This window comes from Corylus avellana, chromosome ca5, assembly GCF_901000735.1.
Source record: "Corylus avellana chromosome ca5, CavTom2PMs-1.0".
Lineage (NCBI taxonomy): Eukaryota > Viridiplantae > Streptophyta > Magnoliopsida > Fagales > Betulaceae > Corylus > Corylus avellana.
Genome location: NC_081545.1, coordinates 36,142,332 through 36,167,937, shown reverse-complemented (window position 1 = coordinate 36,167,937; position 25,606 = coordinate 36,142,332). Strand labels below are relative to the sequence as shown.

General features: G+C 35.9%; 3 protein-coding genes across 4 annotated transcripts; 2 read left to right on the top strand and 1 right to left on the bottom strand.

Moving 5' to 3' along the window:
* Nucleotides 1-1,908: 1,908 nt before the first annotated feature.
* Nucleotides 1,909-6,858, bottom strand: LOC132180309 (long chain base biosynthesis protein 2a-like). 2 transcript variants are annotated; one of them, XM_059593090.1, is made up of 12 exons: nucleotides 6,548-6,857; nucleotides 6,412-6,477; nucleotides 5,755-5,843; nucleotides 5,451-5,596; nucleotides 5,235-5,359; nucleotides 5,047-5,140; nucleotides 4,494-4,657; nucleotides 4,212-4,373; nucleotides 3,418-3,544; nucleotides 3,134-3,300; nucleotides 2,925-3,032; nucleotides 1,909-2,278 (listed from the first exon to the last, which is right to left on the bottom strand). In XM_059593090.1, the coding sequence occupies exons 1-12, from the start codon at nucleotides 6,671-6,673 to the stop codon at nucleotides 2,183-2,185; spliced, it is 1,470 nt and encodes a 489-aa protein (XP_059449073.1). In that variant the 5' UTR covers nucleotides 6,674-6,857; the 3' UTR covers nucleotides 1,909-2,182. The 2 variants fall into 2 exon arrangements, with proteins under 2 accessions (XP_059449073.1, XP_059449074.1); XM_059593091.1 differs by lacking the exon at nucleotides 4,212-4,373 and having other exon boundaries at nucleotides 6,548-6,858.
* A 1,507-nt stretch (nucleotides 6,859-8,365) lies between these two features.
* On the top strand, nucleotides 8,366-9,245 carry LOC132182515 (uncharacterized). The gene has a single exon (XM_059595782.1). It carries the CDS (start codon nucleotides 8,465-8,467, stop codon nucleotides 9,053-9,055), a length of 591 nt encoding a protein of 196 aa, XP_059451765.1. The 5' UTR covers nucleotides 8,366-8,464; the 3' UTR covers nucleotides 9,056-9,245.
* Nucleotides 9,246-20,994: 11,749 nt separating this feature from the next.
* Nucleotides 20,995-24,587, top strand: LOC132180787 (protein AUXIN SIGNALING F-BOX 2-like). The gene is made up of 3 exons (XM_059593732.1): nucleotides 20,995-21,954; nucleotides 23,022-23,517; nucleotides 23,597-24,587. The coding sequence occupies exons 1-3, from the start codon at nucleotides 21,503-21,505 to the stop codon at nucleotides 24,365-24,367; spliced, it is 1,719 nt and encodes a 572-aa protein (XP_059449715.1). The 5' UTR covers nucleotides 20,995-21,502; the 3' UTR covers nucleotides 24,368-24,587.
* Nucleotides 24,588-25,606: the final 1,019 nt, after the last annotated feature.

The following is a 25,606-nucleotide window of genomic DNA, read 5'->3' as shown; positions in this document are numbered from 1 at the left end:
ATATATTTAGTGAAACTAGACCAGAAAGCAGGAACTATGGTTAGCGTCATTGCTATATATATGGTTAGTGTTGAAAAGCGTGGATTGGAGTGGAGTGAGGAGGAGGATTGGGGTGGTTGGGAAATGGCTAAGACAGGATTGACGAATGGACGGTGGAGGCGTAGCAAAGTTGTGTTTCAGATGGAGCTCCAGGTGTTGCTAAAGTTCTGAATCCTTGCGCCAGAAATCAATGGCGTCTCTCTCTCTCTCTCTCTCTCTAAAAGCAGTACTACTGGAAGGAGTGGTTTTTTTGAATTTGAGAGAAGGATATCGAGGAGAAGCAAAACCGCTATTTGTCTTTGCCCAACTGGTTCATACTACAGCTGGTTTACGTTGTATGGAAACGGGACATTATGGGTCAGAGGTTTGACCTGATTGATGCCTTTTGTGTTCTCCGATTTGTAGACTTTTTTCTGGCAGACTATATCTATCTGTATGAGCGGTGATGCACGGATTCTTATAATTTTTCATTCGTTTTTTTCTTTTTTCTTTTTGTTTTTATTTACTCAACTCACTATTTCATGAATTCCAACCTAAGCTTGCACAGCCACGTGGGAAACATGCAAAGCTGCTTAGCAAATAATATGATGAGGAGATGAATTATTCCTTTCAAGCAATTAAAACCATGTGTTAAATGCCTACATTAATAACACCGGCCAATTTAAACAAAACAAAAGGAAAAATATAATTTTTTTAATAACGATTGAATTCTACTTCTATTTTATTTTATTGTTGGATTTAGCTTAGGTGCCCTAAAAAAAAACTAAAACAGATCGACAAGGTCGAATTCATAATCTTTACAAAAATATTATATTAAATTACTAATTATTACAGGAATTTAAGCTAATTCATTCCTTTAATTATTGTTCAAATTAACAATCTGAAGACTGAAGTCCAGTAACCTACTTAGCACATAGAATTAATAAATACCATCTTACGGAAAATCTTCAATCATCATATATATATATATATATATTGGACAAATTTAATTTACGCCCTGGTACACAGTCTCTTTATTTTGTTTTCTGCGATGGATGTTGGAGAATGACTCTTCTCATAAAGAATGCATACGATGTCTCCATTTGTTTGTCTCTCTAATTAAGAAAGGACGAAGGTTCCTCGTTACTGGGTTGTTCAAATTTTTGCGCGTTATTATTTATTTATTTTTGTTGCTTAAGAAAGGGTGTTGCAAGATTCACGTGAATAGTCCAAAATGCGTGGCCCACCTGGTGGGATAAGCGGATCCCACAGGCCACAAGGGCCACAACACCTTTCTTTTAGAAATTTTATAGAAATTCAGACTGCCTAATAAGGAGAAGGAATGTCAATCCTTTAAGAAGAGTGGGGTGATAAGGTAAGTTTGACTTTTAATACTTAATTAAATGATTAAGTAAAAAATTAACTTGCCGTGGTTGACTCAATTCTAAGTGAAATGGAGATGAGTCATGTGATAAATATGCTAGCATGTCATTCAAAAAATTTAAATGATGTAGCATCATTTACACCCTTAGATTCAATAACATTAAATCTTGACCGTAGACTCTTAATTATTTTACTAATTATAAATTGTTACAACAACCTATAAGAAAAGTATAGTAAAAATGGTATTACTCCAAACATTGTTCTTTTTTTAAAAAAAAGAAAAAAGAAAAAAAAAAAAAAAGTGTGTATTCATTAAAAGCACGACAGGAAATATGTTCAACACAGAGCAATTGGAAGGGAATTAAGGAAATGTCTAGGAACCAGCTCATAACCAAATTAGAGAGAAGGCTTAGAGAAGCTCACAGCGTATCAGCGTGACATAGTAAAAAATAGAGACATCATGGTACCAAATCAATAGTATTGAGAGACATTATGAACTTTTTTCCATAATTTAAACAGAAAGATATATATATATATAAAAAGCCCTGCCAGGACATGAGGCTCAATTTACTCTTGTAAATATGAACAAAGAGGATCTCTTGGCGTGCAGTCATATATGACAGCGAATGCAACAAATTACACAGTGCCCAGGCGATGCCAGAAGTTAGATTGAAAGAAAACTAAAATATATACCAAGCAACAACATCATTTTTCATAGTCAAGTTTCCCCAACCTTTATCCTTGCTACTTCTAACTGACAATCGAAGCTAAAAGATTTCTGTCAGTCCAGCTTCAGCATCTTCTCCTCTTGCTGCTGGTTCCCTGGTTCGGCAGGGAAGTATTTTATACCCACCAGATCACCAACCTGACTGATAACCTGGAAAAGAAAACAGTCTCAACAAAAACGTTAATAGACAAAAATACAAAAACATCACCACACTTTTGGAAGACCTTGCATTATATCTTCAGATCTAGATTTTTCATATATAAATGTAACTAATGTATCTCATTCGTAAAAGGTTTCTCCATAATGGCCATGAATAGTTGCTCCCAGAGTGGCTAAATAAGGTTTAGCTGATTTTTGTATTTTTTGTTTTTTTTTGTTTTCAAATTGAAAGAGGGAAAAGGTTACAAGAGAGAATCTTTTCCACTCTTGATCCGAATGGAAGAGAGAATAGTTGATCTTATGAAAATGCTTCCAAACATTAGGTGAGAAACGGTCAATTTAGTCAAACAATGTGCTCTAAAGTTAGCATTTCTAGAAACTTTCTTAGCTTTCCAGGAAAGTTCATAGTCAATCTCTTAAACAATAGAATTTGTCCAATGTATTAGGAGCTTCCAATAAAGAAATATGACGAGGCTTATGCCACATATCCTTGTAACTGCTCTCTTGTCTCTCTCAAATGGAAAAGATGCATTTGCAACTATCTTATATGTATGAAAATGACACACCTAGGAAATGAGAAATTGACAAGAATAAACACTGAAATAACCTTAAAGGAAAACCTTATATAAGAATTTACCTCCAAGGCTTTAACCAGGTCTTCCTTAGTATGGGAAGCAGATATGCATATACGAACCCTTGCCAAGAGTAGTGGGGTTGCTGGAAATGACACCATCACTACAGCCACCTGCAACAGCATCATTTAATATTTATATTCATTGCTTAAATTGATAATAAAAAAACGGTAATCGTGAAGCATATCCTGGATGGATGGATGGATGAACTCACATTCTGCTTGAGGCACTCTCGTGAGAAGGCGGGAATTTTCGCTGGGTTGTAAAGCATAATTGGCATTATTGGAGAGTCATAATCCCCAAGAACCTCAAAACCCATTTTCAGCAGTTCTGACCTGAAAAAGTTGCTATTCTCCCGTATCTGAGCAAGTTTTTTGGCACCTGCAAGGAAACAAGAGCTCATTAAATTGTAGCCAAGAGTAGGCTTTGGGAACTTAAGGGAGAGTACACGCAGTAAAAGTTAAAACAAAGTTTAACAAGAAAGAGCTCTATTCTAACCTCTACTAGTCCCATCCTCTCCAAGAAGAACCTTTATGGCAGATATAATTTGTTCTGCAGCCGGTGGTGACATTGAGGTTGCGTAAAGATGAGCAGGGCAAGTGTATTTCAAGTATTGAATAAGCTCCTGAAGAAAATATAAGTTTCAACAACATCAAATGCAACTCAGATTTCAAAATTTTGCCTAATGCAACTATATATTGACACTTCCAAAGGAAAACAATTAGATAGAGTCGATATTTAAACACCAAAATTTTGAATGCCATTAAACATAACAACCGCTTATCCCTTGAAGCCTGCTCTACAACTCAAGAAAAGCTAAACCATAGTATAAATATAATAACAGAGTACCTAGAGAGCAATCTCAGAATTTTAGTAGAATTTATGATCAAGAACACAAACAAAACTCCACGAGGACCACAACTACTCGACCTTCATTATGCTTGACAATGCTCATTGAATTTGTTGTCACTTATACATACATCATATCATACAGGGGTTCCTCATGCAAAAATTGAAACACCCAAACAAGTATCTTTATCATCCAAAAAGTGCCAGCCAGCCATATTGGTAAAAAGATCATCAAGATCCACTACACTTTTAGTAGAAGTCCCATATATAATATGAGTACCAAGGCTCTCAACTCATCAGCTGACCTAGATTTATATAAATCAATAAGGAGGCTAGGGACAAAAATGAACCATCTGCAAATGACAGTAAAAATGAACCATCAACATTGTGACCCACTCTGTTCACCAAATTTAGACATATATTTGAAAATGGTGCAAAGCAACCTTGGATCCTGCAATGTAGCCACCACATGATCCAAATGATTTGGTAAAAGTGCCCATCATTATATCTACATCAGCAGGTTCCACACCCAATAGCTCACAAACACCTCTTCCTGTTTTCCCTACTGCTCCAATGCTGTGGGCCTCATCCAAATATGCATAGGCCTATGATGCAGTAGAAAGACTATAAGAATGACAAAAAAAAAAATAAAACTAACGTCATTATGAATACTTAAGAATCAATAAACGTTAAGTATATATATTAAAACTAACATCTTGCACAACCTTGTATTTTTTGCAGATTGTTATAATCTCAGGAAGTTTGCACAGCTCCCCTTCCATACTGTAGATCCCCTCAACAATGACAATTATCTTCTTCCAAGGTCTATGAGTCCGTGGCTGTCCGTCGGCAATTTGCTCTCTCAAAACTTCCTCCAAGTGAGAAGGAGCTGCAAGCAAGTTGGTGAAGGAGAAACATGAGTTAAAATGCTCCAACAGTCCAACCTGCATTTTCTGGGAGTATAATTTGCATCTAAAAGAAGCACCACTGATAATATATAATATACATATAAGTCAGAGACCTAGTAACCCAGTAGCTGAATGGTGTGTCTGCGCTTTGGGGGTGAATTAAGACACAAATATACTACTGACATTAAGAGTCAGTTACATTGCATTCTAAATTCATCCTTTTGCAATCAAATATCAAGCTATCTTATCGCTCCTACTTTTCTTTGTGGATAAAGCTGATATTGCCACCATTTGAAATGCTATTATCTGGAAGTGACAACTCACACCTTAGTCATTCATAAATCCCACACCATACAATATATATACTTACAATTGTGCTGGAAAACACGAACTGTAGCTCCAGATCCTCGTGCACCATTGATGATGGAGCTATGGTTCAAAGAATCACTGATGATCAAACCTCCCTGTAAATGAAAATTGTAACCAGTTCAAAATCACCTGCAAGAAAAATAAAAATAAAATATTTACAAAGTTCTCTTATTGATTAACTGCACATACCTTCCCAATCAAAGCTGGAATGATAGCAGAGTTTGTTACAAACCCCATGCCAAAAACTATTGCAGCTGGTTTTCCAACAAAGTTTGCAACATACTCCTCCAATTGATTATGCAATACAGTAGTGCCTAATGGCAAAACCGCATTAGAGAACATGCTCATGGACAAGTACCCAAAAAGGAAAAAGGACAAACAGAATCTTCTAAGATAATCACCCACCTCCATCTACCCGGCTACTACAGGTGCTTGGCGAATATTTCTTCAATGACTCAACTACCCGTGGTGTGCAGTATTCATCCGATGCAGAAAAGCCAAGGTAGCTGTATGATCCCAAGTTAAGGCATCTACTTATCTTTGTGGTTCGTCTGCATCAGGAGAAATCAGCTACTGAGATCTTCGATGCAACGGCTTTATCAAAACAAAATGACCAAAAGCTCTCTCTATATATTTCTGAACTACAAAAAAACTATTTACTCGCAATAAAATAAGGCTTCAAGCCTTTAATTCAAAAGGGAGAACTTACTTTAGGGTCTTGTTATTGTCATTGGAGTAACGTTCAATCACATCAAACCAAGCACCAGGAGCACTTGATATCGGTCGCGCGAAACAGTCCTGCAAGGAGGAAGATTTTAAAGTTTCACTTATGATCGAATCCCATGACTAATCACAACAAAAGAAAGTTGTTAACATAAACATTGTTCCACCCAAACCATAAGTTAAGTTTTTGGATTAAGGTGGTGTTTCATTGTGTTATATCAAGGCTTACTTATAGACTACCTACATGTTTATCTGTCCAACAAAGTGCATCAAACTAACATACCAAAGACCTGTTAGAAAATCAATTAAATGGTTAAAATTTTCATTTCCCATCAAAGTAAAGGTTCTGAGTTCAAATTTTATTTCTATCATACACCTCTCACTTCAATTAAATGTTCAACAACATGTGAGATAGAGTATTTGATTATTAATTAAATGATTGAATTCATCAATTCCTAACGGCTTACGATTTTAAAACAAGTGGGAATTTAACACTCATGCACGTAAGTCAATATCACTGTGAATATGAGAATTTATACTTAGAATCCCATAAAAGTGTGTACCAAAAACCAGAGATATTTAGTCTATGGAGGACAGAGCATTGCATAAATCACCAATTGCATAAGAAAGACACTAAAAATACCTGAATTCGAAAATATAACCGGCGTAGATAGAAATCCTCTTGTCCTAAGCAAATTGGAGCATAACCCTGCTTCAAAAAAGTAATATAAATAACATAATCACAACGAGCCGGCTATTGAAGAAAATAATAGGCGCACCTGAAGGTTGTTAGAGCTGAACCAGCCGGTTATATTCCGGAAGAGATCTCTGATGTGGCCGAAAACAAAGAGCAAACCGTAGCTGAAGTAGGTGGTTAACAAGGTTAAGTAGGGAATCGCAATCATTTTGAACCAACCTCGATTGTCTTCTCTACGAAAACCCAAACGGGTCAGCGCATTCAGGTTCAGAGAGCCCAACTCTCCCGGAGGGTGAGAGAGGAAGAGCGAGGGGATTTGTGTTTGATTGACGTTATCTTCTGTTACGACTATGATCAGTTTGATGTCTACCTCCTTGGAGTAGGAGTTTAGGACCCATGGCCGGGCCCGACCTCGCGGAATTTAGCGGGACTTTCCGCCGGATATTTTGAAGAAGTCCTTTTTTTTTTTCTTTTTTCTTTTTTTTTTTAAGTTTCACATGTATTTTTTAAGCATTTTGAAATTACCTTTTGGAGTTCAAAATTTTTTAATTTAGGGTGTTGAAATTTCAATTTTTTGTAATGTTTCATATCCGTTAGGATTTTTCGTTATATATTTTTAAAATTTTGAAACTACCCATATTTTTAAAAAAATTTTGCAAAGATTAAGGTGTAGTTTTTTTTGCAAATTGATAAGGACATCGCAAAAAATTAAAAGTTCGATACTCTAAATTAAGAATTTTTGAACTTTAGAAAAATAGTTTCAAAATGCGTGAAAATCTATAAGAGTTAAGTGAATTTTTATTTTTTATTTTTATTTTGTTTTGTTCATTTTTGAAGAGTAATGTTACCAAGCAAGTCCAAAACTAATATATATATATATATATTCAAGATGGCTAACCACGGGGATGGTCAGTCACCCACGGTCCCACCAAACTTTTACATCAAGAGAAATTTGGTAGTCGAGACCATTTATAATTTTCTTGGATAAGAAATATACTCTTCTCCATTTCAAATTAAATGAAGAGATCTTTCTCCTTCCCGATGGTGGTTGATGGGACACCAACAATAAGCGAATTTATGATTTTTTTTATTTTTTGGTTAATGTGATAGTTCTTTGTACAAGTAGCATTACTCTTACTCTTATCTAATTGCCCAACAAACTTGCAAGTTGATTTCCATCCATCCACCAATCGGTGTAGCTTGTTTAATGGAGTTTTATGATCAATAACATTGTTTGGATTGTTAAAATATCGACCATAATCAATAATAGGTCAATTCGAATTGGCGAATACCTTGATTTGTGATATTATCCAATGGACCGACTCAAATAAAATTCATACCAGTAGTGTAATAGTTGATACTTGTTACGTGATAATTGATATTTAAAATGATTTATTTTATTCATCTAAATAAAAATAAGTCATTGTGAAAACCATAAAGATTAATGTTATAAATTTGTAATTATTTCATTAAAAATATTTATTGATAATTATCGCTTAATAAAATTTAGATGAAAATTTAATAATAATATTTATTTTAAAAGCTATATATTACATATAGAAGAACACAAAAAAAAAATGATGGGTAAAAATGCGGTTGCCATTATTGGCTAAAACTTCTAACCATAACCGCCTAGGCGGTTAGTAATTATAATAACTGCTTTTTAAAAGAAAAAAAAAATCAAAACCATGTTGTTTCTATGATAATACAATAATATTATACTAAATACGATATCATTTATAAATTTTTATAAATATCTAAAACATTTAAACACAAAAGCCACATTGTTGACGTGGACAAAAATCTAAAACAGTTAGTGCGGTTAGTGGTTAACGGGTGGTTAGGAAACAAAAGATTACTTATTGTAGCACTATTCAAAATTCTTTTTCTAAATAACCGATATTCTGCTCGTCCACCAAAAACATACCCTAAACCCTAACCCGCCCGATTGGAGAGCCCGAATCGAACCCTGAGAACGAAAGTTGTGAGGCGCAAACTCATGGCGGAAACCCAGCACCAAGAAGAAACCACATTGCACTCGAAGCGCAAACCCGATCTCTGTCGCGAAGACAATGAAGACAACCCTAAGAAAGCTCAGAAACTAGAAGCTCTCGACGACGCCAACAACGATTCCTTGGTTTCCCAAGAGAAAAAACAAAGTCTAGACGCTTCCGAACACAATTCTTCAGTAGCCGAAGAGAAAGACGGTAAATTCGAGGCCGATTCGCTCGCCGAAGCCGAGGACGAGGAGGACGAGGACGAGGAGGACTATGAAGATGAAGACGAAGACGAAGACGAAGATGGTGAGAATGGTAACGGGGAAGCTGAGGCGGACCGAAAGGGAAAGGGGATTGTGAAGGATGTGAAGGGCAAAGGCAAATTAATAGCAGAAGAAGAAGATGACGATGATAGCGATAACGGTAGTGATGTATCAGGCGGTGAAAGCGATTTATCAGACGATCCACTAGCGGAGGTCGATTTGGATAACATTCTACCGTCAAGGACTCGGAGGCGGACGGTTCAGCCTGGGGTTTACATTGCTAACGATCTCGCCAACAATGACGATGATAGCGACGACAGCGATGCGTAAGCTTGAGGAAAGGAAGGTTAGTGAAAAAAATTTAGCTAAAATGTGAGGGTTGGACTGTTGAGTTTATGTTGTAACCAAGGCTAAATGTGGCAATGGTTTTCGTTTCTTTCTAGAAATCGATGATCCCGAATTTACCTCTAGCATTTGAATTTTTTTTGCATATTTTCATACTATGTTTGTGCTTTGGTTATTCACTTGATCTGGAATTGCGTCTGTGTGCTTGCTTCTTCCGTAGTGATTGGATTCTTTGCCAATCAATAGCTGAAGAGAGTGTCGGGAATGGCATGGTTAAATCATATCTGGATTTAACACCAATAACGTCTGGATTGCTTCTGTGAAAAATGTGGAGGCAGAAGCTACTATGCTAGTGATCTGGGCTGGTAATGGAGTAGTACCATAAAATAATTGTGCCGAGCAATTAAAATTTTCAGTGTTAAAACATAGAATTTATAGCCAAAAACTTCAAATATTAGGTGATAATGAAGCTTCTTCGGGCAATCGAAGCATATCTAGAGTAAAGCCTAATGCTCCAGGTAGTTGAGGACTAACACTGAGGGCAAGAGCATCCTAACTTCACACATTAAATACCTTGTTTAAGGAAGGAATCCCTGTTCATTTGGGCCCTGAGCATATATACGAATGTATTTCCTAACTTTGTGATGACATCTTCACATGGAAAGTAGAGGTCTCATCCCAAGAGAGGAATATATAGTGTTGGTTGGATTCATATTGTCATTTTATTATGCCCACCTTGATCGGACGAAAAATCATAACTTTCTATTACCTGACCCGGAGTTGTTACCTTGGCATGATTCCTAGAAGCTAGATTTGCTCCAATTTGTCAATGAGTGCATCTTGCTTATTTAACTTCATAGGATTGTGAAATTGGAGTTTAATGTGCTATTGTGCTTTCTGTTGCTAGATCATATCAACAACGAACTACTGTTTCTTCTTCTTTGACTCATCAAATTCTCGAAGGTCCAATGTTTGTTGGCAGTGCGATCACTTCTTTTTTTTCGGGGAAAAGTGCAATCACTTATTTATTGTAGGATGTCAGGACAGTAGAGACTTGTGGTTGTTGCTTACCACAAAGAGAAAATGGGTTTTTGTTGAGAAACTGATCTAGTTTGTACAGAAGTTGCAAGACAGAGCTAGTAATTAGCCAGTATTTCTGTACATGATTGAGCTCTCACTGGGAGTTTATTCTTGCAAAACTACTGCGACTTTCCCATGTTTTTGGTAGAAAGTGGAAAAATTAGTTGCTTATGGTATTAACTTTTTGGACTTAAACACCTGGTGTAGCACTTATGTTACTAGGTCCAAGTTCTGTTGGATGTTGATATTGATAATGATATTTTTTGTGTTATGAGATATTTGTAACTCCGGATAGTAGTTTAGGATTAGCTACAAAAACAGAAAATGGGTTGCTGTCTTTGGATTAGATATCATTACTGGAGAAAAGAAAAAGAAATTCTACATGCTTGATAGAGCCCAACCAACATTAGACGTTGCTATGCTCTCTGGTGTTGGTAGTTGAAATTGCGTTGATACTCCATGGCTAAATTGTCAGTAACCGGAGATTTGTATGATGACCTCCTCGAGAAAATATATATATATATTTGGGTTCTTTGCTTTAAAGACATTGAGTGCTTCAATATTCACACGCCTTGACCGTTGATTTCCTTGTTTCCAACCAATCATTTCAAACCCCCCTTTATGCCACCCTTTGGTACTCTAGAATGGGGATTATGGTGCCATTGTTTAGTCATATGTCAGAAACTCAAGACCATGTTTCATAAGTATGGTAGTAATTCTTGTTAATTGAAGATTTTTTATGTGCCTAGTCAGATTCCTTGGATTTTGATATTCAACTGCAAAAAAACTCGTGAAAATGAAGCACCTAATCGAGAAGTTATTTAATCTAATGCATTTCCTGCTCCTCCCAACATTTCCCAATATGCCAATGCTCCTCCCTCCCATAAGTCAGACAAGGGTGAGTTTTGTATACCTAACAGAAGAAATACATTTCCCCACCCAAGGTGAAGGGGGGCCTTTGGATTGTCAGTTCTGTTTTGCATGTGACCTATGACAAGTATTTGCAAATGCTAAAAATGTTGGGATCAATGTAACCTGGTACTAACTATATTTTACTGTTTCTTTGTTAGAATGCTCCAGCTTAAAACATGCCATGTTCTTAAGGGCAGTGATAATCACTTATTAGCAGTATGATTGAGATGAAGGGCCCTGTCTGAGAGCATGTTAGTGCTTATGCCTATATCAATTTATCCAGTCACGATCAATTATCTATGATTCTCAATAGTGACTATTGCAAGTGTATTATGCGATTATTAGGAGATAAATGCAATTATGTTGGGTGATCCACCGTCACAAGAACTTTAAAAAATGCTTTAGTGTTTTAGCTTCTTTTGTTATCAATGAACATAAAACAATATTACACAGAATTATGTAAATACCATTATCATCAGATAAATCCCAAGAAGCCTTATGTGAATGTGTATAAAACGCTAAAAATAAAAGTAAGTTATTCATACGAGCTCAATACTGTTAAATGATTTATCAGATTTCGCTTTTTGCATGGCTTGCTGAGGTCATTGTTTGGATTTTAATAAAAGAAAATGGTTGAGTAACTAACTTTTACTATAATCCTGCATCAATTTTTTTTTTTTTTTTTTTTTTTTTGAAGAATTTGTAATAAACACTATATTACAAATTGGGGCCGAAAACACGAAATCAATATTTGCTCTCAGATAATTTCATTTTTCTGAATTGGGCCTAGTCCTAGTTGGTGGTGCAAACTCATTTGGAGCCCACTACAGCTACCGAGACCTAGAAACATCCAAGATGTCAGAGGAGGCCCAAGGTTTGTTAACTTTACAAACCATTGGACCCATAAGGACCCATCACATCGTTGACGTCGACAAAGATCTGAAACAGCTGACATGATGTTCTATTGTTCCCCACTTGATGTTCGATCTTTCTTCTCCAAATTTCTCCCCAACTGTGGCCTCTCACAGTCCCAAAATTTAAACCCTATGAAGGTACTTTTTTTCATCTCTCAAGTCTCAACCAATTCAGTGCTAGAGCACTATCATGGTCGAAACTTCATTAAAAAACAAAAGGAGATACATGCATTCATACATACATATATAACATACATGCATACAATGTAACATGTGTAATGTGTTGGGTTGATTTCTAATCATGTACAGTCCCAATTCTGAGGCTGGACCAGCTGACATGAGCACCATGGATTTTCCTATTGTGGGGATTGCCTTTTGCTCATCCTACTTTTTCAAAGAAACAAAGAGAAGATGACATCAAGAGACCACTTAGTGGTCCTTTGGCCTCCTCCTTCGCACCACCTCTCGTTTTCCTTTCTCCTGGCCTTCTTCTTTGCAGACCACGGCCGATTGTCCTTTGGTGACTTTGGATTAGGACTACCAGTAATTTTGGGACCAAATTTTGGGCACATCCTCTTATGGTTCGTCTCCCTCTCTTCCAACTTCCATGACTTTGATCATCAATCATAGGCCTCATAGCAAAGGACCACGGTGCACCTCGCTCCATGCGTTATGATGCCCTGCCGCATGCTGCTCAATATTTGGGTGTACCCATCTAATTTCAAATCAGACAAAAAAAAAAAAAACAAAGACCGAGAACCTAATTGTTGAAATTGAAATTGCAAGAAAACCCAAAGGGACTAAATTTTATTTTATTTTATTTTATTTTTTTGTTTTTCTTTATAATTGATAAGTTTAGGTTTATGTCTAATGTAGCGTACACACAGGACGCGATGGGAGATGTGTCGCATCAGCAATTGAGAATGCTTAACACCTCAACTTGTATCTTATGTACACAACAACATGACACAATTTGAAGCTATAATTAATAATTTATTGATCGCCCCAAAAGTCCAATTCATGAAAATTGAAATTGTTAATTACTGATAATTGGGAGTCGTTTTGGACTTATAATCAAAAAGTTGCTTATGGTGGTTAGATAGATAATCTTTCATATTTTTCAAAACTTGAGGCACTTCACATGGTCTTGATTCTAGTTAATGATTGAAGGGGCAGATGAAGATGGAGATGATGATGACCTTTGTTTAAAGAATTTCTTTTCTTCTGCCTCTCACTTTCAATTATGTTCTTCTCCTTGTAATTATATGCAAGTGGAGCCATAATTATATATTTGGTTTCCACTCTTTTGAGCTAACCACTCTCTTTCGAATGCGAATTAGGATCCTCTTATTGGATCATTTTTGTCATGCTTATAGCAACGTCATTGCTTATTACGTATTTTGTTGTTGATTGTGGGGGTGTTAGCCTAATACCAACAAAATTTGCCAGCCTAGAAACACTTTCCACACCCTTATTTTAATCCAAAGCATTCTTATTCACATGTAATGCGTATTTAAATAAATTAATAGCTACATTCTTGCTAAATACTATTAAGTTGTTCAACACAAGGAATGTATGGCCCCCAACAAATCCCACCTCAGCTAATTGCTATAAGCCGAGCCTTGGCCTATTAGCCATCAACGCTTCAATACCTAAAATGGAATTCAAGCAAAGAATGAGAGATAGGAGTCAGGAGTCGGGGGGTGTAGATGTTCTGAGCAGTTTGAAGTTTGCCCTATTGGACCCCCCTCAATTGGGGTCCAATAGGGCATTTAGACCCAGCCAGGCCGATGCTGATTCCGGTTGAAAGGTGGTAAAACGGCTCTATCGGCATGGCTCATCTACAGCTCCCATGAGTTGTGAACCACGTTGTGGCATTGAATAATACGGATTCATATATCTGCTACCAAAGAAAAACAAGTCATAAAAGACTACCCCACCATCACATGCCTATGGATGCTCCTCTTGGAACGGTCCACGTAGGTTAGACAATTTTACAAACAATATAAGTTTGCTAGTTTAGAGAGAGATGGTGAAGAAAATGAAGAAAATATTTCCCAATTAAAAGAAAAAGAAATTCCTCTGATGTAATTTTTTTAAAACAATTATGTCTTTTGAAAAATGAGCATTAAAAGGTCAAAGAAAATCTTGCAGATTGGCAGAATTAGGTGGGGGATGGTTTAGTCTACAATAGATTGCCGCCATTGTAGAAAAGGGCAGGTCTATGAAAACTTAACTTACATAGGGTAAGCATTCCGTGTTTCTTTAACTCTATTTAAAGAAAAAAAATGTTTGACTCGTTTATCTAATGATGGATGTGATAAGTATTATATAAGTTGTCACGTCAATTTATAAATTTTTTGAAATAAAAGCTGTAATATTCTTAACACTTATATTTAATACATAAAATAAATATCAGTGATTGCCTCACCAAGAGCTTTTATTTATGTATTACGTGGCTTTGTTTGATAACATTTTTTTTTTCTCTTTTTAAGATAGAAATATTAACAAACAACCAAAAATACAAAACACTCCAAATTATTTTTATATTTATATTATATCCAAACACTTTTTCAATAAAAAACATTGACAAACCAAGCATAGTTTATTACATTCTCATAGATGGCAAAACCTAAGTAAGTAAATTATTGAGTTTTGTATTGTAAAGGTTTCTCAAAGGACATGGGAATCCACAAACTTGTTTCCATTTTCGGACAGTTCGAGGCCAAACACAAAGCTTATCTCCATTAAAAATTTAAAGCTTCCACTCTTGTGAACATCCCTTGAAATTTACCAAGTAATTGGTTAGCATAAAATGTTATTAAGCTTGCAAAAAGCTTAGCCGAAGTGGGAGTAATTATAAATATTTATCTTTCATTTCACTTTCATATATACTAGACTTATGTGACTGTGTTTGTCGGTCTTTGAATTTTTATTTATCTTTTAATAAAACCGATATAAGAATAAATAGACACTATCACCTTTTTTTTTTTTTTTTTGTTGACATGTTCACACGGTCACGTCATTTCAATGACATAATAATAAAATTAAAAAAATAAATATATAGCATTCCTCCTCGAAATGATAATGTAGGAAAAGGTTTCTGTATAGGCCACAAACTTGATGACATTTTTGTATGGTTCTGCTCAAAACAAAGACAAACTATGCCAAAAGAAAAGAAAAAAATGTCATTTCTTTCAACATCCCTATCCCCTTTTTAAAGAACTTTGATGATATATGCCTTCGCCATTAACGTTTGGTAGAGAAGGCTCTTATCCAGAGGAGGTTTTACACTTTCTGAACTGAAGTTGATTGAATGTTATGCTTTTAGCCAATGCCACAAAACATGGCTGTCGGGGTTGACTGGTTCCTAATTTTTTCCAGGGATTGGATCTTTACAATTGGAGTGGAGTTAAACAGATAGATCCTTGCACTTTAAAAAGCTGTTCCGAATAGGTAGATTTTGCAACCTTCTCTCTATGAATCGTTTGAATTACATTGCAATTAAAGTAACCGCTATAGTAGAGAATCTTACTTCTTTTGGTGAGAGTTCAATCATTATAGTTGTTAAAATAGTAATTAAATGAATAAATTCGTTTATTTTTATCAGCTTAAGCTTTTGAAATAAGTGGCGATTTAACATGTATCAAAACAAAATATTCTAAATTTGAATATCGACTCTGCAAATCATTGTCTATTCCAGTTAAATATTTTATGTATTACGAAAAAGTTTAAGCTAACACATGAGAAAGATAGTCTTCTTAAAATAGTAACTAAGTGGTGATTTAACGGTAATCCTAATGCTCCACTCAATCAATCCTTTTATTTTCTTTTTTAGTTATTTTGGCACCAAATTTTTCTTCCCCACAGGGAAAAGAAGAAGAAAAAAAAAAAGTTGATGCATATAGGTGGAGAAATTAGCAGGAAAGTGGGGACACTGATTTGGAATAATTGATGGATAGAAGAAGTAAAGAAAATGACAAAATATTTCATATAAGCCTAACATTGTCAGTTGAGTGAGTCAAGGGAATCCCAGAGAACACGCCTAGGTGAGAAAACCCTATTCATCTCATCCTCACACCTCAGAAATGTCCAAAACATCTCTATAGCTATTGCCCATTTCTCCACCAGCCTACAACCTACACCATTATATAATATATATATATATATATATGCTTCAATTCTTTTGTTCTTTCTTTTGGCTCATCAGACTAATCTGATTTTGGCCTAGACCGGATCAGAGAATGATGCTCCTTTCTGTCTGGAGACCACCCCCACAAGCTTTTTTTTTTTTTTTTTTTTTTTAACAGAGTCATTTTATCTAAAAATGCTGCTGGCGGCCAAACACAGTCTTCAATGGCTCTTGCTTTATCATAGCTCAAACAAAACGGGATTTAGAGATTAGTGGCAAATATATATATATATATATATATATAGAGAGAGAGAGAGAGACAGTGTCTATTTTAGGATGAGAAAATCTCAGCTATTTATTTTAATTTTAATTGAAAAGGGTAATAATTAATAACAAAGTTGAAGATAAGGATGGAGACAAGCATAATTACTCATGGGTGTTGAGGGCAGGTGGGGGCAAGCATTTGTACATCCAAATCTATAATTGCTAGTTATATGAAGGCGCACTGGTCCATAATTACATAACTATTTAAATCTACGGCGTAATTTGGGCGTCATCCATGGGGTTGATTCAAAAGGACGAAGAACAAATAACATTAATTATGCTGCAATGATCATGGATCATGCACATGCAAAGGACTTTGAAGTTATTGGATCAGGACGGATTTTCTAATAATTTTGTTGTTTATTATATAATTAATAATTTAAACAATTAATTAGTTTGATAAAAATAAGTGAACTGATCGATCATCCATAAACAAATTGTTGTCGATGTACGATGTTACTAATTATGAATTTCAACGGAAAAAAACAGTGCCAAAATTACTGTTTATTTGACATTTTTGACTGGCAAATAAGCTGTAGAGAGATGGAGCAACAAGTTGAGAGAATTGGTGCCATTGGTTCAAGATATTATTGGAGGAAATGGTGGATAAATGAACGTATGACATTGAGTCAAAGTGATCCATGATTAGGAATGACGCAACCCAAAGATAAACTCTAAAACTAATGGGTATATATATATTGGCTATAATCATTTTATACGGCAGCAATACTTGTCAACCCACATCTCTCTTTTTCTTTTTATCTTTTTGTTATTTTCTCAAATGATATTCAGGTTTATGAGAAAATTGAATGCCCATGAATAGAAAAAAAGAAAAAAAAAATGAAAAAGAAAAAGAGAATATAATTAAGTACATCGAGTCCATTATATACATATATACATGCATGTAGATGTAGGTAATGTTGTTGGTAATTTACTTTTGGGTTCAATTCTAATTAAAATTAGACTGGTTAGGATTGTGACATGTATCCTAATTTTAATAAGTTAAATTTTAATTGAGATTAAATCCAAGCCAAACTTCTCTTGAATTCAGCTTAAATGCGATTATAATTAAAACTAAATGTGTTAGGACTTGGGATTAAAAGTACCCATAATCTTTAGCCATCCGGATTCGTTTTGCCTTGTGGGCTATGCACTAATACTCAGAAAAATAATAATAAAAGAAAAATCTCAGGAAAGTACTTGTAGATATATATAGCTAGCAGGTAGCACCAAATTTCTATCAATAGATTCTTAAGAATTTAAGTGACAATCGTGAATGAAGGTGATCAGATGAGGTTGACCAACCGACTAAAATAAAGATTTGAAAGTTTTATATTATTATTATTATTATTTTCTTTTTAGGGTTTCGTTCTGGCCTCAGAAATTTGAGATTTTTGTGCAACTAGTTACATCAGGGGCAAAAGTTGTTAGGCCCCACTTCGTTATTTGCTTACTTTTTTGTTCTTTTAATTTAATACCATTTTTTTAAAATATTTTTTAGCATTTAAAAAATATATGATGTTTTTGTTGGAAGTCCCGCGTTATCTGGGTATTAAAGAGATTGACCATTTATAAGGTGAGGAAAAATTTCTACTCTTTAGCTAGCTTTTAGGTTGAGTTAGGTCCAAGACCCATTTCTAATATAGGATCAGAGCCTAGGCTAATTGACTGTAGCCCACCGTCACCCATTATCGCACGTGTTGGCTTGGATGTCCTCCCGCCACACGTGAGGGGGCGTGTTGGAAGTCCCACATTGCCTGGTTATTAAGGAGATTGAACATTTATAAGGTGAGGGGAAACCTCAATTCTTAAGCTAGCTTTTAGGTTGAGTTAGGCCCAAGACCCATTTTTAATAGTTTTTGTTACTCAAGAATGATGCTATTCTTTACTAATTAACTTGGATTTCATTTTCTTCTTCCTGTATTTTCCCATTTCAGTTCAAATTTTTTCAACATATGAAATTTAAAATAAAAATAAAAATCATAATAGTTTTATATTTTTATCCAGATTCGTGTCATTTTAAACTATTATGATTCGTGAAAATGTTGTTGGAAACAACGACATTACTAACCTTAGTTGTTCCGTTACATTTCAAATACAAAATCCATTATGTTTATCTATAAGAAAAAGGACAAATTTTCATAGCATATAATGGGGGATTTTGAAAGGTTCTACCTCACGAAGTTAAGTATATTTTGGCGTTTGTTTGTTTACCTAATAAATTTGAAAGACAATTCGAGTTTTCTTAAACGAGGAGAGAAGACGATTCTCTTCTCTTAGACGTTTTGAATTGTTAGTAATTCAGACACTAATTTGCAAGACTTGCATATCTGCTTTAAAGAAGTTGAGTTCTCTGAATTTCGCATCGTCTATGGTTGAATTAAGTACGGGCGAAATCTGACAGAGAGAGGTATTCTAATTAGGAATCTAATCAAATCCAAGTGAAAGTTCTTGATGTGTATATGTATGCATAAGATGTGCGTCACTTATCAGTGATGAAGCCAATCAAAACTGGAGTTATCTGAAAAACGCAAGCAACATCATGAGATTCGATGGATATAAAGCTGTTAAGCGGATCCTAACCATTACAGCATTGAGCATACATAAACATACCGAACTATTCGAGCATCATTGGTGCATTATTCCAAACCTCCCCATCACAGAGACTGTGAGCCTCTTTGGCCAATCAGGCAAGTGTTCCATCCAACTGTACGGCCATGATTGATTAGGAGAGCAGGAGCAAAGCAGAGAGTGATGCAACCGATTACGTGGGACTGTAGGAGCATCGTACGGTGCACCATAACATACTGAATCCATCATTTATGGAGTACCACAAAACATCTTTATGATTCCGTAACTCTCACACTTGGTTTTATGAATGCATTCAAAGCAGTCTTAGATTTTGTCGAAATCATTTTTCCTTGCCTCCTCCTCTTTTTGTTTTTTTCTTTAATAGCTATAGGACAATATCTTGTATATTAACATTGATCCATACATTTTAAAAAAAATTTGTGTAGAAATGATATTCAAAAAATAAAAAAAATGTCATAGAGTATAGACACTCCTACTATTACCACTCTTAATCTTCTACACTTTCTCACATGATAGTATGATATTGTACTATCAGTCTCTTAAATATTTATTAATATGACATTCGACATGATTCTGCTATATTTGTTCAACACAAATTTGTGTAGCCTGACTAACCGACCACCCTCCAAACATTTAAAGGCGTTACGAAAGTTATGAAAATGCACTTAATGACATAATAATCGTAACCACTAAATATCTCGAATATCTCGAATATGGTTGTCAATTAGCATGAATTTAGTAGATTTAGTGTTAATTTGGTGGTTTTAGAGCATCTTAGGCAAAATAACCTATTGAAAAAGTACAAATTTTTTAGTTTAGCTACTCATTTTTTTTTATACAGACTCCAATATATTTTCTATTCTATGCTTTATTTTTTTTTTTTAAATACTATTTTGTGTGAGAAAGAGTGTGAAAGAAAGAGAAGGGAGAACTAAAAGAAATAAAGGAAAGAGAAAAATAATAACAAACAAAGTTTATAGTGTAAATAATAAATAGGCTAATCAACATATTTACTATTCATACTAAAAGAAAAAATTACAAAATAACTATTTTACTAAAGAAAAAAAAATGCTAATAATAATTAAATTTAACTATTATAAAAGATTTACCTATTTTTCTGGTGACGCTCTTACTACTCTTGTGTGGTGGTAGTGAGTACCAACAAGCAGAAAATGGGTGGCTTTTTTTTTTTTTTTTTTTTTTTTTATGACGTGTTACTAACACATTTAGTGGTAAAGAGCTAGCAAGAGTAAGATGGAAGTGTAGGTAACTCCTCTTAAAAAAACAAAAAGAAAAAAAAAAAAAAAAAAAAAGATATATAGTTTAATAAATGATGGAAGGGAATTTCTTCCCAAGCTAATCGGAAGAAAAACTTATCTTACCCAAAATTTTCTAATCATTAAAAAGAGCCACGATTCACATATCCCACAAGGGGGAAAAAAAAAAAAAAATCTGACAAACAATGTTTTATTACCAAAAACGTTTTAACTCGAGAGTAATAAATAGGGTGTACTCGCTCTTATTGGCAAACAGCTGTCAGCATAGGGCATTTAGATACCTCACATGGAAATGTCTCAGTCAAATGCCGCGAGTTTTTTGTACTCGCGAGAGTCGGAAGAAAGAGGGATAAGGCAATCTTATTCAGTTGGCACTTTCGGTAATTTCAGCTGAAAACCAGTGTCATTTATCTGACAGACCATTACTGACCTCTTTAGTAAGACTTTGGCAGAGAGGGGTGTCTTCGAAACCAGTGATAAGGACACATGCATGTTCACCCACTCGACCGTCGAGATTCCCCTTAGTTTCCCATAGAGTCAATACTGGACGTTGGATCTGGAACCCCAAGGAAACCCCGATTAAGTACTCGGGGTTAAATCAGTAACCATGGTTAGTTAGCTCAAGCTTTCTGTGTGGTTCCTCTGACTCTGAGTTAAGCTTTAACACGAGGGTCTTTGTGAGTTTTTGGGACTGTGTGCGGAGCGAGAGAGAGTGGGAGAGGGAGAGTAAGAGGAGGGTTTGGGTTCTATCTCTGGGTTTTCAGAATCACAAATTTCTATTTATGGGAATTTCAGATTCTGAGATCTTTGAATTTTGATCTGTTTTACAACGTTTTTTCGGTTTCTCTTTCTTTTTCATGTTGCTGTAATCATCGCTTATTTGATTTCAAAGATGATCACTGAGAAAACATTTTCTTTCCCTTTCTCTCCCACTTTTTTTCTCGAGAAAATTTGAGTTCTTTTCCTATCCTCTCTTTCTCTCTCTCTCTCTCTCTCTGCAGATCTAAGCTATGTGAGAGATTTCTCTTTTTACCCACTTCAGATCTGGCCTCTTTCATGTAGATCTCAGCTCATTTGCAGCAAGATCTACCTAAATCCCTTCATTTTTTTTTTCCCGGGAAGTTGTTTTATTATTTTCCTGGAAACTTGTAATTTTTTTTTCCGGGAAAATTCTGGGTTTTGGATTGGATGCTAAACAAGGATGAATTATTTTCCGGACGAGGTTTTAGAGCACGTGTTCGATTTCGTAACGTCGCACAGGGACCGCAACGCGGTGTCTCTGGTGTGCAAATTGTGGTACAGAGTAGAGAGATTCAGTAGAGAGAGAGTGTTCATAGGAAACTGCTATGCAATCAGTCCCGAGAGAGTGATCATGAGGTTTCCGGGGCTCAAGTCGCTGACTTTGAAGGGGAAGCCTCATTTCGCTGACTTCAACCTGGTGCCGCATGATTGGGGGGCCTATGTACAGCCTTGGATCGAAGCCTTTGCGAAGAGTCGGATTGGGTTGGAGGAGCTTAGGCTGAAGAGGATGCTGGTTTCGGATGAGAGCCTCGAGCTTCTTTCGCAGTCCTTCGTGAATTTTAAGTCTTTGGTTCTTGTTAGCTGTGAAGGGTTCACCACCGATGGCCTTGCAGCGATAGCTGCTAACTGTAGGTAAGAAAGATTGAAGTTTTGTTTTCTCAAGTTTTCTTCGGCGTATTATTTTGGCGATTTGACTTTTAGCTTTTTCTATTTTTGCTTTTTTGACTTGGGTATGTGAATTTCGAATTTTTATAAATGGGGTTCTTTGACCGTCTCTTGTTACAAGGATACTTGCTGATTTTATATTTTACTTTGTTTTTTGAAGTTGTCTTTGGCGTATTATTTTGGTGATTTGGCCTAGTTTTTTCTACTTATTGCTAATTTTTTTTTTTTTTTTTTAACTTGGGTGTGGATTTCGAATTGTTATAAATGGGATTCTTTGACTGTCTCTAGTTACAAGGACACTTACTGATTTTGTATATTACTTTGTCCGTTGTGCCTTGAAAGTCCTATTATTGGACTGAACGGGAATCTTTTCTTTGTTATCCGGGACGTTGTTTCTTGTTTTGTAGAGTTTATTTTTATGGTTACCTTGTTACGTAGTTGATGGATAATGTTATATGGCTAGGGGTTGTTTGAAGAGTTATAGAATGTTTTGGCTGTGTTATTTGTGATATTTGAAGTCTGGGTGTTTCAGCTTTGTCTCCTTCATCTCAAAGCTATTGAAGTCTGTGTTCCGTCTTTGTAATATATTATTAAACAACGGCTTGGACTTTTCTATGCATATGGGTGGGAGTCCTTTCTGGAAACGGTTAACTGAGCTGGTCTCTTTCTAATTTATCCATCATTACATGTATTTTCTGCTTGGATCTAGTGTTGACTTGAATATTATTGATAGACAAATCTTTGTTTTATGTTATCATTGTGTTTCTCTCCCTTGGTGTGATCATCAAGACTTGAGAACATATTTCAATGGAAGTCTCAAAACCAAAAAATCATCCCAAGAGACATTTCTCCGGACCATTCATTTATCAGCACTTTCCTGAGAGACCGAATTTGTTGTCTCTAATCTGGTGACAATGAGAGGCAGGTTACATAGACTTGATGATAACATAGAGCATGAGATAAATGGTTATGTTGAGAGTTGGTTGAGAAAGTACTGTCTTTTAACTTCCTATATCGTCCTGTTTCTTATCCAGGTTTCTTAGGGAGTTGGACCTTCAAGAGAATGAAATTGATGATCTTTGTGGCCACTGGCTTAGTTACTTTCCTGAGAGCTGCACTTCACTTACCTCCCTGAATTTTGCATGCCTCAAAGGAGAAATTAATTTAGCAGCTCTTGAGAGACTTGTGGCAAGATCTCCTAATCTCAAGAGCTTGAAGTTAAACCGTGCAGTGCCTCTTGAGGTGCTCCAAAAGATATTGATGCGAGCACCTCAATTAGTGGATTTAGGGACAGGGTCTTTTGTCCATGAGCCTGATTCTGAGACCTACAATAAACTGAAGGCTACCATTCTGAACTGTAAATCAATTAGGAATTTATCAGGGTTTTTGGAGGTTGCTCCTCGTTGCCTGCCATCCATTTACCCTATTTGCTTGAACCTGACCACCTTGAACCTGAGCTATGCTGCTGGGATTCATGGTTCTGATCTCGTAAAGCTGATTCGCCAGTGTGTGAAACTTCAGCGCCTATGGGTAAGATCTTTAAACCTCGTCCAATTTAATCTTTTCTTTTATATCAATGACTGACATCAGTTCTCATAATTACTTGCAGATACTGGATTGTATTGGAGACAAGGGACTAGAAGTTGTAGCTTCCACTTGTAAAGAGTTGCAGGAATTGAGGGTTTTCCCATCTGATCCCTTTGGGGTTGGCCATGCTGCCGTAACAGAAAATGGCCTGGTTGCTATATCCAGTGGTTGCCCAAAGCTTCATTCATTGCTGTATTTCTGCCAGCAGATGACGAATGCTGCTCTTGAAACTGTAGCCAAGAACTGTCCGAATTTTATCCGCTTCAGGTTGTGCATCCTCGATCCTACAAAACCCGATGCCATTACCATGCAGCCATTAGATGAAGGCTTCGGGGCAATTGTCCGGTCATGCAAGCAGCTCCGGCGATTGTCAATGGCGGGACTTCTAACTGACCAGGTTTTCCTTTACATTGGAATGTATGCTGAGCAGCTTGAAATGCTTTCGATTGCATTTGCTGGGGACAGTGACAAGGGAATGCTCTACGTATTGAATGGTTGCAAGAAGCTTCGCAAGCTTGAGATCAGGGATTGCCCCTTTGGTAACGCAGCACTTCTAACGGACGTGGGAAAGTATGAAACAATGCGATCCCTTTGGATGTCGTCCTGTGAAGTTACCCTTGGAGGCTGCAAGATACTTGCGAAGAAGATGGCAAGGCTTAATGTGGAGATAATAAATGAACATGATCAGATGGATGTTGGGCCTGAGGATGGAGAAAGAGTAGATAAGATGTACCTCTATCGAACCCTGGTCGGGCGAAGGAAAGATGCACCTGAATTTGTGTGGACTTTGTAGGTCCATTGTGGCTGTCTTTTTAGGTTGTGCCATTTATTTTCTTTTCTTTTCTCTCTTTTTTTTTTTATCAACTAGTTGTACTTTATTTAGACCTTCTGATAAATGGATTCTAGCACCTTGGTGAGTTTAGTGTTCTGTTATTGTTTTATTTACAAGAAGAGACTTGCTATTTGTAACTTCTTTATTATAAATAGATTTGTGTTAGTGTTGGCAAATTTAATTCCCATCTCTGGCCACATGGAATTAGGAAATGGAGAGGATCTAATAGGTTTTGCTCATTTAATGGCGTTCATTAGATGCAATAAATAAAAGTATTGTTAGTAAAATTTTATTTTTATTGTGTGATGAGTTTAAATTGTATTAAAACATAAGTATAAGATTATATAAATAAATTATAACTCAATTTAATTACTAAATTTATATCGAATTTGCAAGTCACTTTAAAAATTGCAAGCATTAAATGTCATACATTGGGTTCTGATTGTGTCTTGTAAACGTCAAAGAACTTTGGTTTATGGCTGATAACGACTTCGTTTTCGTTCATTGTTTCTGAAACACAACATTTTCATTAGGCTTTTTGGCTAGGCTTCAAAACTCACATGTTAGGGAAACAGTTCCAAGCAGCTTGAAGAGCTTTGCTCCTATTCCTCTGGTCAAGAAAGTGAAGCTAAAAGAACCAGAGCTATATATTTAGTCAAGGAAACATTACGGTAGTCAGCTTTAGTTTTACATCGCAGACTATTTGCCAATTGCTAGAGGGAAGTTGAATGCAAAACCTATCATGCTGTGTCGAGAGGATGGTATGGGCCCTTCTGTCTTTTCTTCTTTCTTTGCCAGGTTAGAGTGGCACCCGTCTGCAGAATAATAACCTCCCTCCATGATAAAGGTCCCGAGTTTCTGATAAAGAGAGCAAATACAGCTGCAGCGGAGAGATGACAAAGGAAGAAAGATGCCAGAGGGATATGAAATTGTGACTATTTCTAGCAGCAAGAGTCTTTAGTTCATATGGACAAATGAGAGAGGGGAAGAGAGAGAGAGAGAAGGGGGAGGACACGAAGAACTTTGTGCCTGAGAATGTGGTTACTTCCTAAATACTCTTTCAACTTGAAAAGATGATTCTTTAGCTCGAATGTGCTACTGAAAATTAACAAGTAATCATCCAACAGTGAATTTGCAGCAAGTTATTTGAGAGGTAAACTACAAACCATATGACCAGGGAGATAATAAAAGGCATTACAT